This window comes from Ahaetulla prasina, chromosome 7 (assembly GCF_028640845.1).
Source record: "Ahaetulla prasina isolate Xishuangbanna chromosome 7, ASM2864084v1, whole genome shotgun sequence".
Lineage (NCBI taxonomy): Eukaryota > Metazoa > Chordata > Lepidosauria > Squamata > Colubridae > Ahaetulla > Ahaetulla prasina.
The window spans coordinates 62,140,275-62,159,642 of record NC_080545.1 but is presented as its reverse complement, the minus strand read 5'-3'; the positions used below and the strand labels follow the sequence as shown (position 1 = coordinate 62,159,642).

The following is a 19,368-nucleotide window of genomic DNA, read 5'->3' as shown; positions in this document are numbered from 1 at the left end:
ACTTCTGAAAATGAGAAAAGGTAACTGCATATCATTGTACACATCAGGCATGTGACAAAGCTAAGTATGTCAGCATTTTCCTGATAAGGTGAATATAAATCATACTATTTCCTCTTTATAAACCATATACTGCTGTATGCTAAAATGATAAATGCCCCTTTTACCTCTAAACCGTCCTCTTACTAAATGTAGAGATCTGTTAGGTGCAAGCAACCAGATCCACATACGTAGAGTCCAAACTAATTACTTTATTGTATTCTGCCTATAATATAGAAATCTTCCCAGACTGCTTCCTTTCCCTTGGGAACAGTTAATTAAGTTTCCATGGGGCTTAGTGGGGAATCAGTACTAGATCTCTTGCAGCTGTGCAACAACTAATTCCTCACTTGATTCCTCCTCCTTGTATGGCTGTGTCTTTCCCAACAAGACCCTAGGATTGGAAAAGCTGCCAATCAACAATAAGATCCTGGTCATGCTGCATGGCAGGATGATCTTTTTCTGATTTTGTTGTCAAAGCTGGCTTTTTGGTGGCGCTGCTCCCTGGATCCAAATAGGAACACCTAGGAATGACTCAAGATGACTCTGGACATACCTGTGAAGAGGAATCTTGAAGACTGAAGTTCCCAATAGAAGTGGCCAGAAAGTTGGGTCTTCATCTTTTCCTATCAGCTTATTGCTTTTTAAAAGTATGCCTTGGTTTTAACTGCAATTTCTTTTGGATTTTAAAAGTTATTTTTAAAGGTTAATGGTCAATACTGATGGGTCTCAAGATTGACTCAGCCTCCCATCCTTCCGAAGTTGGTAAAATGAGGACTCAATTTGTTGGGGTGCAATATGCAAATAATGCTTCTACATTGTAAACTGCCCAGAGAATCCTGTAAAGCTATGGGATGGTATATAAGCCTAAATGGTATTGCTATTACTATTGACACTTAAGTGTATTCTTGATTTTTAAAACTACCTGTTTTTCTTTAACTTAAACGGAAGATTGCTCTGTAGATTTATAATTTAGGACAGGAGTGAAATCCAGCAGGCTCTGACAGGCACTGGAGAACTGGTAGCGGAAATTTTCAGTAGTTCGAAGAACTGGTAAATATCACCTCTGGCTGGCCCCAGAGTGGGGTGGGAATGGAGATTTTGCAGTATCCTTCCCCTGGAGTGGGGTGGGAATGGAGATTTTGCAGTATCCTTCTCCTGTCACACCCACTAAGCCACACTCATCAAGCCACGCCCACCGAATCGGTAGTAAAAAAAATTGGATTTTTCCACTGATCTAGGAGCTTTTACAGAATGCCATTAAAATATACATAGAACGTTGAAGTTTGAAAATTAATAACAACAGGCACAATCACCAGACTTAGAATTGACTGTAAAGATATTGAAGTGCTAGACAGGTCTCGACTTTTAGAATCAGCCAGTAAAGTAAAGGGGTAAGAAGTCAAGACATTTGTCACAGGCTAGCTCTTGGCAGAGCAGCTATGAAGATTTTGGAAAGGATATTCAGATATCATGATGTGTCATCTATACCTACAAAGATCAGAAAAGTGCAAGCAGTGGTATTCTTTGTGACACCCTGTAGAAGCCAAAGCTGAACTTTGAAGAAGCAAAATAAGAATAGTACTGATACTTTTTAAATTTTGATGTTGGAGAAGACCCCCAAGAATACTGTTGACAAGCAATGGATTATCAAGCACTTAAGGAACAAATGATTCAATTTTAAACATGTGAAGCAGAATTAGTTAATTTTGGGAAAGGTGAAAGAAAAGAGAAAAAGGGGATGATCAGCAGCAGGATGGATGGACTCAGGTATAGTGATAGTGACTACACAACTAGAAGACCTGTAAGACCAGAATAAGGACAGATTATCATGGAAAAAATATGTTGCTCTGAGTTGACACCAATTTGATGGCTCATAATCAGTCAGTAGGGACGCAGTGGCCCAGAGCCTAAGATGCTGAGCTTGTCGATTGAAAGGTCAGCAGTTCAGCGGTTTGAATCCCTAGTGCCGCATAACGGAGTGAGCTCCCGTTACTTGTCCCAGCTTCTGCCAATTTAGCAGTTCGAAAACACGTAAAAAATGCAAGTAGAAAAATAGGGACCACCTTTGGTGGGAAGTAACAGCATTCTGTGTGCCTTTGGCATTTAGTCATGCCGGCCACATGACCATGGAGACATCTTTGGACAGCACTGGCTCTTCGGTTTTGAAACGGAGATGAGCACCGCCCCCTAGAGTCGGGAACGACTAGCACATATGTGCGAGGGGAACCTTTACCTTTACCTTTAATCACTCAGTTAATGTCTTTCAGACAGAACATCTTAGTGTCAAAAGTGCCATAATATTCTCTTTGGACTCTGGAGAAGGGATAGCATCAATAGCAGAAGCTGGTCAGTAGTTCTGTGAAAGAACTGACCTGCTTCCTGCAGTTGCCATATGGCCAGCCATATGTGGCTTGGCTCTTCTTTTTGTGATTCTTTTTCTTGCCCTGCCCTATGAATTAGGAACTGTCCCTGACAAGAATTAGCCATATAATGACTATAGTTTTTGGCAACTCTGTTGTCACAGCTGTGAAACAGAAGAAAGATTCTGGACTGGCATTTTAGCAATAGCCCTAGCACTTAGACTTACATATCACTTCACAGTGCTTTACAGCCCTTTCTAAGCAGTTTACAGAGTCAACATATTGCCCCCAACAATCTGGGTCCTCATTTTACCAACCTTGGAAGGATGGAAGGCTGAGTCAACTGTGAACTGGCCATAATTGAACTCCTGGCAATTGGCAGAATTACCCTGCAATACTGCATTCTAACCACTGTGCCACTACAGCTCTTGGTGACCATGGGAAAGGTTGTGAAGGAGTGTTGAAAGAGTTCTTGGGCCTCTTGGGTTCTTTCAACCTTTTTCGGGTGAAAGACAGTAGGGTGGGAGCTTTGATTGGCCTGTCAAACTGGCAGCCCACAGGCCGGATATGTCACACAAAGGCCACACCCATCCTAGCTCTGCAAAGGCAAAAAGCATTGCGATATGTCACAATCCAGCCCACGATGCGATTGAGTTTGACACCCATGGATTAAAGAGATGTAAGGATGCACTATTTTTTTCCTTCTCCCCTTGGACTTACATGCCAAGATCAGGATGCCCTTCGGGAGCTAAGTTGATGGAACGTGTCAGCTAGATGAGCTACGTGGCTGCTGAGTGTTGAGTGTTAGAGCTGCCCTTCTTATTGGCTGGTAATGAGATGAGTATAGTGGGGCCCCTGATGAGGAGGGGCAAGGATTGGGGTTGATGGATATTGTTAGGGGGAGCAGATAATCAGTGGCCTACTCCTGTCTCTTGCAATATTTCCCCATGCCTGTCATCACTGTGAGCTTACTATCAGGGAAAGCAGCCCTGCTGTTTGGTACCAATATCAGGTTCTAGCCCTCCACATAACTCTGACAATTTTCATTGTCAAACAGTCTACTATTGTTTTCTTTGTTATGTGCACTATTAATAATGACATTTTTAATATTAAGAACATTTTTGGGAACTTTTTACTATTTCTAAGAGAGAACTAGTTTAAATTACTTATTAGCAGGTAACTGATATATGATAACATATTTTTTTCTGCATGCAATCACAGATAGCTTTGACATTTCAGATTAGTTTCTAGAGTTTGAAAACTGAATCATCCCTAGTTGAGACTAAAATTAGACTGAGGGATGTCAGAATTTGAGTTTCAATATATTACTCAATTATGAAACAACAATTAATATATTCTTGAAAATGCATTAAATCTCTTTTTCCAGCATGAACATGTAGGACAGTATAACCTTTTGTGAGAAATTTCATTTGTTCCAATACAATTATTTTCAGAATTTGCAGTCTGAAAAATGATAGGGCAAAACTCCTTCTGTTGAAGTTCTTTTCTTTCTCCTCTCATCCAACCCTACGCAAACTTTTCAAGATTACTGTTTTAGCAGAGAAGCAGCAATCTTGCTAAGGACTGAAAGGAAAGTAGGATGTAACTATTCATTTTTCTCTTTTGCTATTATTATTATTAGTAAAAGTATTAGTATTATTATTTTGCTATTATTAGTACTGGTAGTAGAAGATGTAGAAAAGTGATTTTCTGAATTTCCAGATGCGCAGCTGATTATAGATCAGTTAGCTGGCAGATAAAACCTTGTGAGACTGCCAAGATTACATAAGCTAAAGAGAGAACACAACAACCTTAAATGGGCCATATAATTCTATATGCATATAGAATTTCCATTTATATCAGCTAGGTATACAATGATAACTTTCTGCATGGAAATAGAAAAAGTTCTGGAAGATTTGAAGACAATGCCCCTTTGTCATTTTCTAAGAAAGGCAAAATGTCCATAGCTTGTTGAAGCAGTGATATTTGAATTGAATTGAACTGAATTGAACTTTATTTGGCCAAATGTTATTTGACACAAAAGAAATTTATCTCCAGTACAGAAAAACTTAGTGTACATGCAAAGCAACATCATCATCATCATTCCCACAATAAAAGGAGGGAAGGAAATAAGATAATAAGAAGGATAAATAATGACACTACAGCCACGCTACATGGGTAAATATACTTAGACATTACACAGCACTGTAAGAATTAGGTGTTCAGCAGAGTGATGGCAGAGGGGAAAATATTGTTTCTTTGTCTAGTTGTTTTGGCACGCAATGCCCTGTAGAGCTGCCCCAGGGGAGGAGTTGAAGCAATTTATGTCCAGGATGTGAGGGGTCTACAGATATCTTCTCAGCCCTCCTTCTGATCCGCACAATATACAGATCTTTTATGAAAGGCAAGGTGGTTGCAAATGTTCTTTATTTACGTATATATGCAAACAATAATAATTTAATAGTAATTTTTATTATTAAGATGCATTAGTAGGTAGCTTTTTAAATACATTTTTGTTTCAAAGATGTATTTGCAGAGCTCTAAAAACTAACTTTAATCTTAAATTATTTTTTAATGGAAAGTGATTTTTAAAATCCTTATAATTGTTGTAATTGACTTTCAGGAAATATGATAGTGTATATATGACAATTTTAAATAGTTTTCTTTTCTGTCCTCTACAAGGCCAACTCTATAATTTTATTTCTATATTTCAGGAAGCCTTTCCAAAGAAGAGGAGTGCTACACTGGAAGCAGTGCCATCTGTTTCTTCAGAAACATTTCCTGTGGAAAATGAAAATGGTCTCTGTGACTTTCTTGATACAACAGTTACGAAGAAACCTTGTTCTTTAGAAATAACAAGAGGAGTTTCATCAAAAATAGGTGTTTTTACTGGTTTTGATTTTATAAGTATTACTATTTGTGCTACCTAGATTTTTGTTTATACTATTAGCTGATTTTGAGAAATATGCAGGAATTTTATTACTTAATGCTTGTCTGTGCGGGAAGCACAAACAAACATTAAGGACAAGTCCAGCTGAGTTATAGTTGCTACATAAATTTGGCATTTAGAGAGAAGGATACTATTGTTTAAATTTCTCCAGACCATCTCCTTGTGAGAAAAAGAACAACAACAAAAAGTTGTAAGGGAATCTATTGTTGCTTTTAGTTGCCTAACCTGAGGCTGTTTTAGCACATCACAAATTCATGCCACTCCCAAATATGGTCCTAAGATATATTTGAAACTAAGAGGGCATCCCTAGCTTTCTTGAGACAGATGTCAATTCGGTCAAAGTTGTATTAGCACACAGTGAATATCCAGCTAGATGTCTGCGCCTTTCTGAAAAACTAACTTCCAAAAATATTTTATAGTTTTGAATTCCTGTGAAAAAAGGACTGGGTTCCATATTCTTCCTCTCGAATACAGCTTGCAATGCTTTTTTTCTGTCAGCATTTCAGTTTCCATTGTTCTGTGATACCTTCATTCCTGTTTCTAGAACAATCCAGACCAAAGTATATAAACTTTCAAGATTTTTTCCTGGGGTGAACAAATGAGGAGCAATAAGGAGGTGATTGAATTTCAGTGTCTGAAATTACTATATATATGCTATTTTTCTCATATAATAAACTGTGCATTATAGTAATCTTAAAACTGTTCTGGATTTTTTGTCATTTATTTATTTATTTATTCCTGTATTTATTTATTTATTTATTTCTGTATTAATTTCTGTATTTCTGTATGCATGTATGTATGTATTTATTTATATAATTTGCCATACTATTTTTATAACTGTAGCTTCTCCTATTTCTTTTTTTAAAAGAAAAATACAAGTTTTGGAAGGAAATATTTTTTATTTATTTAAAATATGCATATAGCTGCTCATCTTGTACCAAACTCTGGGATATTTATAACCGAGGATAAAATCTTATCTATGTATAATGAAAATATTTAAACCAAAGTCATTAAAGCTCAAAAATATTAAAACCAAAACTTGATAAAAAGTAGATAAGTCTTCGACCATATAATGGTATGTAGATCCAATTTGTAGACTCCTGACAGATTCTGCTGTCTAGATAATATCCAAGAGTGTCAGTGTAATTGAAACAGTTTTTTTCTACTACAGTAAATGAGAAAGCACTGATTTTTGAGCGATCATGTGTCATAAGGCTCAATATCAAGAAGAAGAAAAGAATTGTGCATACATAAAATCCAATTGAAACTCATTTGTTATCCAAATGAAATAAACAAAATGTTTAAAAGTTATATTTATGTAGTTATTTACCAAGCACATCTAAATTATATTAAGATAACTAAAATATCTTTACAATCCTCAAGGAATGTCACAACTTTTGACTACCCCTAATGTTTGGAAAGTTGAAAAATTTGACACGCCCTATAAATATCCAGCATTCCAGATGGCTGTAGCTTGCAGTTAGCATTTAAGGACAGCCATATCTATAGAACGTTGCAATAGTCCAAATGAGAATTAACAAGGACATGAGTGGAATGAGCAGGAAAGACCATAACTGCAAAAAGCTGGAACTGCACAATGTCCTGCTACCATCTGCTCATCAGGCAAAAGTTATAGGTCTAGGAGGATTCCTTGCTTATGTTTCATTTTAAACAAACGGCTACTATTCAAGCCTGTCTGGAATCCTTTCTGACACACTCCCCATTCTTGAAGCCTCCCATTTTTCCAAGAACAGAATATTTTCTTGTGTCTCCTAAAAGAGCAACCGATTTAAGCCATTGCCTCCTTCCTATAAGCATTCTGCTGATGGTCATTTCCCCCCACCCCATTCAAGATTGGAGACCACATCTGATTTTCATCTAGATATTTCCACAAGATCAAGTTTATTCGCTCATTTTCGGTATTTGCATAGATAGTAATCTCACTGGCAGCTTCCAGCTATGCTGAAATGCCTTGCCTTTTATGATTCTGTCCTAGTCCTGGACTTTCCTTTTGCTCACTAATTCTGAGGTAAAATGTACTTGGCATAGGAGGGGAAGAATGGCATATCTGACACAGGAATGCAAATGAGGAAGGAAGACAGCAGTTTCTAAAAAAATGAAGAGTTTTGGAGAACGCTCTTACATAATTCCTGGTTTTGCCTAAATGAGGGAGCTGATACTCTCTTGAGGAGTTGTACAGGTCTCTGCTGTCATTCATCCCTCTTTGGTGGTGATGTGTTTTAGAGCTTAGTATTCTTTTGAGGTCAGGCTCTAACTCCTAGTTATATGAGTCAGTAGCTCCCTGTGCTGGGTTTGATTCATCACTCCTGACAACCTATTAATTCCTCAGCTATAATCTGACAGTCTTTTGGTTTCTATTCTTCAGGTATAGAATCACAGGAATCCATAACAGATACAGTAGATGAATATGAAGCAGAAAACACTTCGTTGGTTGTATTCAAGGAACGATGAAACTGGGGAAGAGTTGCATGCCCTTCTAAGTTTCCATGATGAAGATTGTAACTGGGGAATTCTGGGAGTTGAAATCCACAATCTTAAAATTGCTGAGAGTGAGAAACACTGATTTAATGAAAAGGAAAGAGAGCGATTCTTCCATACCTTCTCATCCTCTTACTTTTTAAAATCAATTCTCTTTTGACATTCTTCCTTACAAGTCCTTCCTCTCAAAAAGGGCTACATGTTTATTTAAGACAATTAATCCTTCCAATTAGGTGTGCACATATGTGCTAGTAATGACAATATATATGTTTGCTCATTTTTATTGTCACTTTTTTTCTGTGAACACACTAACACATATTAAAAAAATGAAATTCTGAAGCCCACTCTCAAAAGAAAATAAGCCAAAATATTGAAAGTCCACCCAAGCTAACAGAATGCTTTAACCAAGTTTCCATTGCAATGATGACACAGCAGATTCTCCTCTGCCAGTCTGTTATTAACTTTAGCTTCATGTAATCCATTTTAGGCTTTAAGGAGCACATTAGCAAATAGATGGTAGTGGCACTCTATATCGGTTAACCTTTAGCCTAGTGGTTAGCCCTCCATGTTTTCCTCATTTCCTCTTTTGATCACACCACCTATAAGGATATACAAATTAAGTATAAATTAAATATTTAAGTATATACAAATACTTAAAAAGAGCTTTTATGTAGCTTAGGGTCAGTAGTTACATCTGGACTATATTCCTTTCTATAAAATTCCCACTTAAGACCATATCTAGCCTTCAATTTGACTCTTACGTTCATTTGAATGGTGACAGTGATGATTTTTTAAAAAGTCATTGAATTGGCTGGTGGGGAAGTCTAGTCACCAGTTCACATCCTGGTGATGAGGGTGAGGAAGGTCCTAATAGACAAGCTGATTTTTCCATGAGTTAATTAATACCACGTGTTGGAACTTAGAAAGTCTTTAGTATATTTCTCCATTCCTATACAGAAAATATCAGAGCTATAATTTTAAACTATCTATCCATTTTTAAGTACAGTAAGTATCATACTAATATTCCTAAATTCCTAATTTTCCTCACAGTTCCAGTTTCCTCTCTAGTTTTGACATGCAACCTATGAACATAAACCTATTTCTGCACATAAATAGTTTCCTGCATTAAAATGCTAAGCATTAGCTGTGATCAGTGACAGGCTTTGTAGAAAACAATAAACGAAAACCTGAATGCAAACAATATGAATTATAGATCTAATAATTATAAAAAAATATAAAATACTGAATCATTTGTCTTTAAAGCCATTTTCTGTTTTCACAGTATATTCTGTGTAATAATGTGTAATCACCAGAGCACTATTTTTATTCATAGATAATGCACCTCAAGTAGCAATTACTGCACCAGGTACCGGTAACCATAGAAACAGTTCAACAGGCCCAACACCTGACTGCTCTCCACCATCACCAGATACCGCACTGAAAAATATAGTAAAAGTTATACGACCTCAGGTGAGTAGTCATAAATAGATATTATTTCGTTTGAGTTTATCTGAAAACAATTTTTTTCTCTTTCAGGTTTCCAATATGAACATTGTAATATGGCTCTTTAAAGACTTTGAAGTAAAATCCCTAAACATTGCAGAGAGATGTATCTTGTTTGGAGACAAAGACTTGAATCTATATTATTGCTTTAGTGTTAAATACACTACACTTGTTTGTCTGACAAACCAGTTAACAGTTAAAGAACAGCCTAATCAGGGAACCACCAAGACCACTTCCAATGCTGATAGGGCAAGCCACTAGTAATGTAGTTGTCTACATTGCCATTCTTTGGTAGATATTAGAAGAGAGCCTGTGGGCAACAACACCTGGCATTCTGTGCCTGAGCAGCACAGAGCCCAATTAATGTTCCCTTGCTCTTTTATTTATTTATTTATTTTTCAAATTTAATACCGCCCTTCTCCGAAGACTCAGGGCGGTGTACAGCAGATAAAACAACAATAATCCAAAATTTTTTTTAATACAATACCCAATTTAAAAATCTAAATTCAAATGCTGTATATTAAAAATATTAAATAAAATTACAAGAAAAGATTAAAACCCCTGTTAAAAGCCCACTAAAAACCCACAATATTAAAATCAGTCAGGCCAGCCCTGCTTGGTGAAAAAAGAAGGTCGAGCTCGTGTTTAAAGGTCCTAAGATCAGGGAGAAGACGGAGTCCCACCGGTAACTCGTTCCACAGGCCGGGGCCCCCACAGAGAACACTCTTCCCCTGGGGGCCGCCAGGCGACATTGGTTGGCCAACGGCACTCTAAGGAGGCCCTCCCTGTGTGAGCGCACTGGACGCACTGGGCGATGGGAGGTAACTGGCGGCAGCAGGCAGTCCCGTAAATATCCCGGTCCCATGCCATGGAGCGCTTTAAAGGTGATAACCAACACCTTGAAGCGCACCCAGAAGACCACCGGCAACCAATGCAGCCTGCGCAGGAGGGGTGTTACATGGGAGCTACGAGGTGCTCCCTCAATCCCCCGCGCGGCCGCATTCTGCACCAGTTGGAGCCTCCGGGTGCTCTTCAAGGGGAGCCCCATGTAGAGAGCATTGCAGTAATCCAGACGGGAAGTGACGAGGGCATGAGTGACTGTGCAATACGAGTCCTGATCCAGGAAAGGGCGCAATTGGCGAATCAGGTGAATCTGATAAAAAGCTCCCCTGGCGACGGCCGTCAGATGGTTTTCTAAAGACAGCCATGCGTCCAGGAGAACGCCTAAATTGCGCACCGATTCCCTGGGGGCTAACGATTCACCCCCCACAGTCAGCAATGGGGTTAGCTGACTGTGCCGGGACGCCGGTATCCACAGCCACTCCGTCTTGGATGGGTTGAGTCGGAATCTGTTCGTCCCCATCCAGACCCGAACGGCCTCAAGACACTGAGTCATCACATCGACGGCTTCGTTGGGGTGGTTCGGGGTGGAATTGTACAGCTGAGTGTCGTCAGCGTACAGTTGACAGTTTTGTTTTCAGTGAAAGAATAAATCAGCTTTTAATTTTTTATCTGGTGCTTTGCTTGCTTTTGCATGTGAATTAATATTATTTGTGGATAAAATTAAAGTCAATTGGTTAATAAAACAGTAAAAAATTGGAGATTGCTTAGCTGGCCTGTATAGAAACCATATATACTTTTAAATGCTTATTCCTGATTTGTACAAAATGATAAAACGGAAATCCAGCTAAGTGAAACCAGATCAATAATTTCTGTATACTTGTTTTCATGTATACATGTAACATTCAACTATGATTTGGAATTGTATACATACTTAACTTTGGTAATTATATATTTAAATTTTAGTTTAATTTATTGCCTCACAGTCTCCAGGCACTGAGCAGGACATCAATAGTACTGCTTAGTTTGCCAGGGAAAGAGACATACAGCTAGGTATCATCAGTATATTGATGATTCCTCACCCCACAACAACAAACGAACTCACCCAGGGACTTCATGTACATATTAAATAGGTGTCGAGAGAATATTGAATTCCATGGAACACCACTTAATATGGGCCAAAGGCAAGACTTCTAACTCCAAGAATCAGTATCCAGTATTTATACTTCTGGGAAGGGTAAGGCTGCTGAGAACTAGGATATATGCAGTATTCCTGGGATGGTGAACCTATGGCATGCGTGCCACAGGTGGAATGCGGAGCCGTATCTGTGGGCATGTGAGCATTGCCCTAGCTGAATTCCAGCATGCATGCGTGCACTGGCCAGCTGCTTTTCGAGTTTCTGGGCCCACCAGAAGTTGGGAAACAGGCTGTTTCCAGCCTCCAGGGGGGTGGGGAAGGCTGTTTTTGCCCTCCCCAGACTCCTAGAAAGCCTCTGGAGCCTGGTGAGAGTGAAAAACGGTCCTTCTGGTCCCACCGGAAGTTGGGAAACAGTCCGTTTCTGGTCTCTGGAGGGCCTCCAGTGTCATGGGGAAGACTGTTTTCACTCTCCCCAGGCTCCAAGAAAGCCTCTGAGCCTACTGTGTCATCATATGCCAAAAGTGGGGGGAGCATGGGGGGTCACATGCGCATGCGGGGTGGTGGTGCATTGAATTATGGGTGTGGGCATGAACATGCGCAACCCCGCTGCACTCACCTCACTTTTGGCATGCGACGGCAAAGAGGTTAGCCATCACTGCACTACTCCATGCTGCTGGTGCCAAAGATCATCCAAAAGTGCAACCAATGATATCTCCATTCCATGCCTAGAGCTTAGTACTGACTGAAAGGGGTCCAAATTATCCATTTTATTCAAGGTCTGCTCATCCTCTCATAGCTTTCCCTAGGGAGGTTAGACACCAGACAAAAATTGCTCGGTATGGTGGGATCCAGGAATGGTTTTTTGAGGCGGGGGCAAACCAAAGTCTTCTTAAGGGGTAGTAGAACAACTGTGGAACTAACCTCCACCAGAATCTAACTACACAATACCCCCAGGCAGACTTAGTTAATCAGGTGAGTCTAAAGCAGATCCTTTTGGTATGGTTTGAAACTATTCCCAGGTTTCTTGTTATTTTACATGAGATATTTGCCTTTTATCTTGACTTTTAAATATGTTCTTCCTTCCATTAATTTCTCAGCATCGCTATAATCTGTCATACAGCTTTCATTATTTCTTAAAACAACATTGTCTGTGGACCAGTTGTATTTCCCTTGGGAAAGAACTCAAGGGACATTAAAGTCCCTATTCCTGGTCAGATTCACTATATCAGTCCCCAACCATTCTAGCACCAGGGATCAGAATGGAAGACAATTTTTCCATGGCCTGGGGAGTGGTGGTTTCATGTGCGATCTATATCCCATGTGTGCATAGATAAAGCTTTGTTTGCTCACCTGTTGCTTGTGCAGTCCAGTTTCCAAAGCCATGTACTGGTACTTTTCCACAGCTGGGGATCCCTGCACTATATGACAGCAGTCTCCAAACTTTCTGGAGGGAAAAGGGACTCTTTTCGGAAGAAAAATCATCTCCCACATTTAGTTTCAGTAAAGTACTTTAAATTCTAGCATTGTAAGTGATGCAGAAAAATATTCTCTACCCAAATTGTGTTTGGGTATACATTTCTCATTGTGTGTATGCTTGTATGTCTCTCCTTATATCATATCCTTTCAGTCTAGCTCAGTACATTGGATATACATGTACCAAAATAATTTTATTTTTAAAATGATGAGTAATCTTCAAGGTTGATAATGAGGTCCTTATTTCATTATTTCATCCACTCTTTCAAAAATACTGAATGATATAATGAATGATTAGTTGAGTAAGTGAATCCAGTGGGAATCTTGCCATTGACTTCAATTAAGCCCAAACATTGAATTAGTAAAAAATTAATCAAAGATAATGCTATTCAATGCTCTCCATCCATCTGTTGACAATTCCATGTTGAAAATAGCATTTAAATGCTGTTTCACATTATCACACAATAGCTTGTTCTAATAATAATTTTTATGCTTCTTTGTTTTTATGCTTACCAGCCAATGGATGAAATATCTGTACAGATAGACATATGGCTTATACAATTGTTACAAAGAGAGTAGTAACAAATCTTATAGAAATAAAAGGAATTTTGCAGTAATATAGCATGAAAGCAAATAGTATAAATATTGGATTCTGATTTTTTGAATTTTAATGCAATAGGAAAAACTTAATATAAATTGAACTTAGAAAAAGAGGACAATGGAAAAAAGAATTAAAGTGGTGGAAAAAGAAAAGAAAGAATACATTAAAGAAAAAGAAATAAAGAAGTGGTGCAAATCAGTTTACTTGAGTGGTGCAAATCAGTTTATCTGTGTCAGATAAACCTCCAGGTGACCTTAACAACCTGCTAAAAAACTGCAAATGACCAGGTGTCTGCAAGGAGTATAAATCCTTCAATTTCCCCACCATCCAATCAGATCTGAAGAAGCTTCTTGGATGAGAAGCGAAATGTCTTCAAAGAAAAACCAGAAAGTCCAGTTGCATCTTGAAAAAAGCAACTTTGGGACAACCATGACCTGGATCACTGAGAATCTCCATAAAGTCTACTCACTAGTTCCTTGATCTTGGCCATGATCATTGATTCTGGTTTTGTGGAGCTAGCTTTGATTTGCCATACCTCCCCCAGAAGTCTAAACACTGGATACTGATTCTTGGAGTTAGAAGTCTTTCCTTTGGCACATATTAAGTGGTGTTCCATGGAGTTCAATATTCTCTAGACACCTATTTAACATGTACATGAAGTCCCTGGGTGAGTTTGTTTGCTGTTGTGGGGTGAGGAATCATCAGTATACTGATAATACCTAGCAGTATGTCTCTTCCTCTGGCAAACTGAACAGTGCTGTTGATGTACAGTGCTGCTGATATACCTGTTAGGATCTGGATGGGAAACAACAAGATTGTATATAATATACAAATGGATGAGACTATTGCTTAACACAATGTAAGCCGCCCTGAGTCTTCAGAAAAGGGCGGGATATAAATTCAAATTTAAAAAAATTGAGTGGCTCTGGATTTTTGGGTCTTCTGGAATCTGGTACTTGGATGGAGTGACACTGCCCCAGACAGACCTGATGCTTGAGAAGCTGATAGAAATCTTTGTTAAAAAGGCAGTTTGCATGACTTTATGTTGTGTGTCAGTTGTGCCCCTTCCTGGAGAATAAAGTTCTACTTATAGTTACTGATAAGATGCTCAACTCCAGAATGGTTTACTGTTATGTTCCACATAGAGCTGCCCTTGATGAGTATCCATAAGCTTCAATTGATGCAATATATGGCTGTTTAGACAGTTTTGTGTGCCCCAGGATGACACATGTTGTACTCTGTCTACAAATTGCATTGCAAATTGCATTTGCTTCCAGGTGTAATTCAAGGTGCTGGTTTTAATCTTTGACTACAGTGAGCCTGCAAGGTAACTATATGATGTGAGGTGAATGTTCTCCTAAAATCTTGGGGGTTTTATGTTTTGTTTTTCATCTGTCTTTGAGTGTTTCATGATTTTTAATTGCCATATTTTTATTGCCATTGCTACCCTTACCCTAATCTTTTGTGTGGTGGGTGGCTGTATAAATCTGCTAAATAAATAAATTGAATTCACTATAAATGTGGGATGAAAATTTCACTTGCGGTTTCCAAGATTGGAAAGAAGGACTAACATTAAACATGTGTCAATGAAACCTTTTAATTTCAGGATCAATCAGCCTTTTAAGATGGTTTATTTAAAATTAAAAATATTTTTAATTTTTTTAAAAAATGACCCGTTTTAATTTTTGTATTATCTTCTTTTATGATAGATATTTTCTGGTTGATTTTTTAATCAAATTATTCCTTTTTTATTGTTCTTTTTAATATATTATTCTAGGCTTCTTCAGGATGAGCAATTGAAAATAAACTTATATTAATTGTCAAACTATGGAATTTTTTGCCATTGATGTGGTTCTGTTGTTGTTTGGCAGCTTTTGATTCTTCATGATCCAATCATTTCATCCAAATTGTAAAGCTGATTTTTGGGGTTGTTGTGAGGTCGTTTTGTGTTATCAGTAATAATACCTAATAACCTTGTCTTCTGTTAGCCTCTTTTTCAATTGCCTTCCATTTTTCCAGGGACATGTATTTTCCTTAGTTTTTTTTTAACTTTGTGTGTCCAAAATATTTAAGCAATAGCTTCATTATTAGTACTACCACTAAAATTCATTATTGTAAAAATAATATTGCTTTAATTTGTGGAAAATACCAATGTTTTATAGTTTTGATGGTTATATGCTATGGCTTAAATCATAAGTTGAATGTGTTAAATATCCACTATCCAAGAGGAAACTGGATAATGTTGATTTATTTGGGTTATTGGCTGATCCCTAATCCATCAGGAATTTTCTTACTTTTATCTTCCCATATTGTCTTTTAAAGCTTAAAATAACTTTTAAACTGCTAATATTAACCTTTTTTCATTATTGTATATACTGTAATTTTCAGTACAACTTTGGTTATAGAGAATAGGTATTTTATAAATAAATATTTGATATGTCCCAAAAGTTGGATTTTTAAAAAAATGACATTCAAGTTGTTTTTGTAGAACAATGAAATATGTTACCTTGATTTTGTATTTCTGATTATAATTCATTTCTTATTCTGGGTGTATTTAAAGAAGTTGGTAACGATTTTTAGCATCTGGTTTTAAAAACTGAACAGAGGCAGTGAGCTGAAGTTGTAGAAAAAAATAAAGCAGGGTCTACTACTTCTAATTAATTTATTTTTGCAGGCCAAGCAACGTACATCAATAGTATCAGCTTTTGAATTTAATCGATTAAATCAGAGCCACGACTATTTTGAAATCAATTCCTCTGTAAGATACGCAAGCTTTAATTCCAGCTCTCCAGTTAGTCCAGCCAACTGCTCCACTGTGTCTGTTGAGGACAGCATTGAAGAAAATAACATACCAGGTAAACAAAGACTGAAGTTTAACACTATGGTTGCTGATGAGAGCTAAAATCCAGGTCACTGAATAATTATTTTATGAGTACCAAAACCAATACAAGTAGTCCTCATTTATTGATCACAATTGGAACAGGTAAGTGAAAGTGCAACTGTGCTTATATTCTTACTTTAGCTTTCCTATGCTTTTAAGGATTGGTTATAAGGCTTTGCATCACTGTCATAAATTAAAACAGTCATTGAACAAGGAAGTCATAAACAAGAACTACCTGCTGTATATAAGAAATTAAGTGATACATTTATTTATCTAACACTCATAGTTAAATATTTTATAAGGTCTTAAAAATTAACCAAGTATACACACACATATATCAAAGTATCATCATCATCATCATCATCATCATCATCATCAATTATTTGTTTGTAATTCTTGCTGTATAAATTTTCTGAAAATATCTACCAATAGAATTTTAAAATTTTGTTTCACAAAATCCTTCATCTGCTAGAGTCTTTCCATTAATTTCATCAGTGCTAATTCATTTGAATTACAATGAGAAATAAACATTTCTTAAGTCTTACGTTCTTTTTTGTGTATAATGAAGATGTCTTTTCCAAAAATGATTTTCAAAATGTGTATATTTGTATATCACCCTTGCATTGGTGGATTGCTACCAGTTCGGTCCAGATCTTGCGAACCGGTAATAACGGCGGTGGGAGGCTCCACCCACCCGCCTGGACGTCATCACGGATGCTCTGCACATGCACAGAAGCTTCTGTGCATGGGCAGAAGTGCCGCATGCGAGGGTGCTCTCGTTGCAAACCGGTAGCAAAAGTAAGTGGAACCATCCCTGCACCCTTGTCTTAAGTTTATTCATCATTTTTGCCTTCTCACAATACTCAATATTTTCCATAAGCCAACCACTTCTTCCTCTGTCTGACGAATGATGGAATGCAAAAATCGGTATCTGTCTGGAGGATGAAATTTCTTCAACATTTCTATGGTCATGATAGCCAAAGATCAGCATAGTAAGAGTGTATTTGTAAAATAAAAGGTTGTTGAAATATGAAGAATTTGGCTTATTCCACTCCCAGAAAATACATTGCATGAAAAATTGGGCTAATTCTAGTGAAGAGCAAATAGTTCTAATTGAATGAGAAGTCTAATTTAACAGATTATAAACATGCTGTCATTTTTTTTTTTGTATTATGTCTAACTTTAATTTACAACCTTGGTTCTTCTAAATCTTGGTTCTAGTAGCTGCTTCATCCTCTTCCTCTTTTCTATACTGATTTCATTTTGTATTCCACCCAGCAGAGGAATTTTACATTATATTTGTGCTTTAATAAACTTGGTTATTTTGTATCTGTTCCTATGCTCATTTGGAGATCTGTTTCCTGAGATCTTATTTTTTTCCAGTCTCCAGCAATTAGTGCTAACAAACTAGTAATAGGAGAAAGACATACAAGACAAAATGAATGCAAAGCTTTGTCTCCTAAACCCAATTAAAAGAATTCTGGTCAGGATTGAGATAAAGGGTCCAGGGTTTAGGAATTTTTCTTAATGAACCATAAGAAAATAAGTACATGCCTGGAGGTGCAACTCAGCTCAGCATTTATCAGTTTATTAGAAAAACTATTTTAAAACTTAGATGGTAAGCCTGGAAATGAAATGGAATACTGTAATTTAAAAATAAATAGTGGTTTCTACATATCAGTCTTAGCTGCAAAATGATTCTTTTGGGAACTGTATTTGCTTTCTCCTACATGTTATAAAATTGCTGTCATCATGTGTTGAATGTTCAGTGAATATATTATATATATTTAATATATTTGTTTTTATTTTTAAAAAATTGGACTTATTTGTGTGTGTATGTTTCATACTATAAGCCACATAAAATATTTCATGCTAATAGAAAGGCAACAGGAAATCAAGTAAACAGATATACAAAAGTACTGTGGTGGAAGTTGAAGGAGAAGAAGTGCCTCTAGGGAGAGAAAAGAGACATTCCAGCATGGAGTGGAAAATTTGGGGAGAAAATGTCTGAGATCAAATCTTTAAGACTATATTTGCCTTTTCCCAAGAGAAGACAGTCAGTCTGGCAAGAATCTTGTAAATAATGTTTGACAATTAAGAAATTGTTTTGCCTATTCATAGATTTGTTCTGGTTGCTTATCCCTGACAAGTATATTTGTATTTAAAACAATGCCTTTAAAAATAATGCAAATTTACTCTTATCCAGTGAATTCCAGGACCTATGTAATGCTGTAACTGGTCTTTTGTCTAAACTACATTTCACACAAACTGAAGACAGTTTTACTGATTACCAGATCATTTACACATTGCATTCTGTGAAATAGAGTCTATCAATAAAGTGTTACATTTCTGGCCTGAATGTCTGACAGACTATTTCAGTAAGAAGCATAATAATTTTACAGACTTTATAGACACCTTTAAGTATTAAATTACTGCCAACACCTGTGAGTATATTAAACAGTTGGTAAGGTCTAATAAAACTAATTATTGCCTATCTTGTGGAGTCCTTTAACTTCTCTGAGCTTAGTTGCTTGAGGACATTTCATTACCAAAGTAGGTAACATCTTCTAGAGTGGAGTGGGGTTTTCTCTGTTTATATACAATAACTTGTCCTTTCAGTATTGATGGAGCTATTGTATTCTCCTTGGTAGTTCGTTGATTACATTGTTGTATACTGTTTGATTGTGTGTCTGCTTTAATCCTGGTGTTAATTCCTGCTTATCTGGGTATTGATTACTGGCGATGAGGTAGTCTGATCTTATTGTTTCCTTTTTAGCTTTCTAAAGCTAAAAGCTAAAGCTATTTTTTTAATGTTGTGTAAATGTTGCTCATTGTGCCTGTTGATGGCTAATTTGTCTGAGGGCCCACCAGAAGTTGGCAAATGGGCCGTTCCTGGCATCCGGAGGATCTCCATGGGGGCGGGAGGAAGGCCATTTTCATCCTCCCCAGATTCCTAGAGAGGCTCTGGAGCCGGGTGAGACCTACTGGGCCATCGTGTGCCAGGAGCGAGGGAAGCGGGGGGGGAGTTGCGTGTGCATGCATGGGGGTGGGACACATAGTATTATGAGTGTGGCACATGTGCGC

The 19,368-nt window shown here is 37.5% G+C and overlaps 2 protein-coding genes across 2 annotated transcripts in view; both read left to right on the top strand.

The window, feature by feature from the left end:
- The window catches only part of LOC131202064 (ankyrin repeat and sterile alpha motif domain-containing protein 1B-like), a 59,108-nt gene extending 52,324 nt beyond the window's left edge, over window positions 1–6,784 (top strand). Inside the window, exons 9-10 of the mRNA XM_058190613.1 lie at window positions 5,114–5,279; window positions 5,894–6,784. Coding sequence (XP_058046596.1) covers window positions 5,114–5,279; window positions 5,894–5,943 — 216 coding nt within the window. The 3' untranslated portion in view covers window positions 5,944–6,784. The remainder of the gene's footprint in view (window positions 1–5,113; window positions 5,280–5,893) is intronic.
- Window positions 6,785–7,683: 899 nt separating this feature from the next.
- Window positions 7,684–19,368, top strand: part of ANKS1B (ankyrin repeat and sterile alpha motif domain containing 1B) — a 247,797-nt gene continuing 236,112 nt past the window's right edge. Inside the window, exons 1-3 of the mRNA XM_058190589.1 lie at window positions 7,684–7,919; window positions 9,182–9,318; window positions 16,078–16,258. Of these exons, the coding sequence (XP_058046572.1) occupies window positions 7,772–7,919; window positions 9,182–9,318; window positions 16,078–16,258 (466 nt within the window). The 5' untranslated portion in view covers window positions 7,684–7,771. The remainder of the gene's footprint in view (window positions 7,920–9,181; window positions 9,319–16,077; window positions 16,259–19,368) is intronic.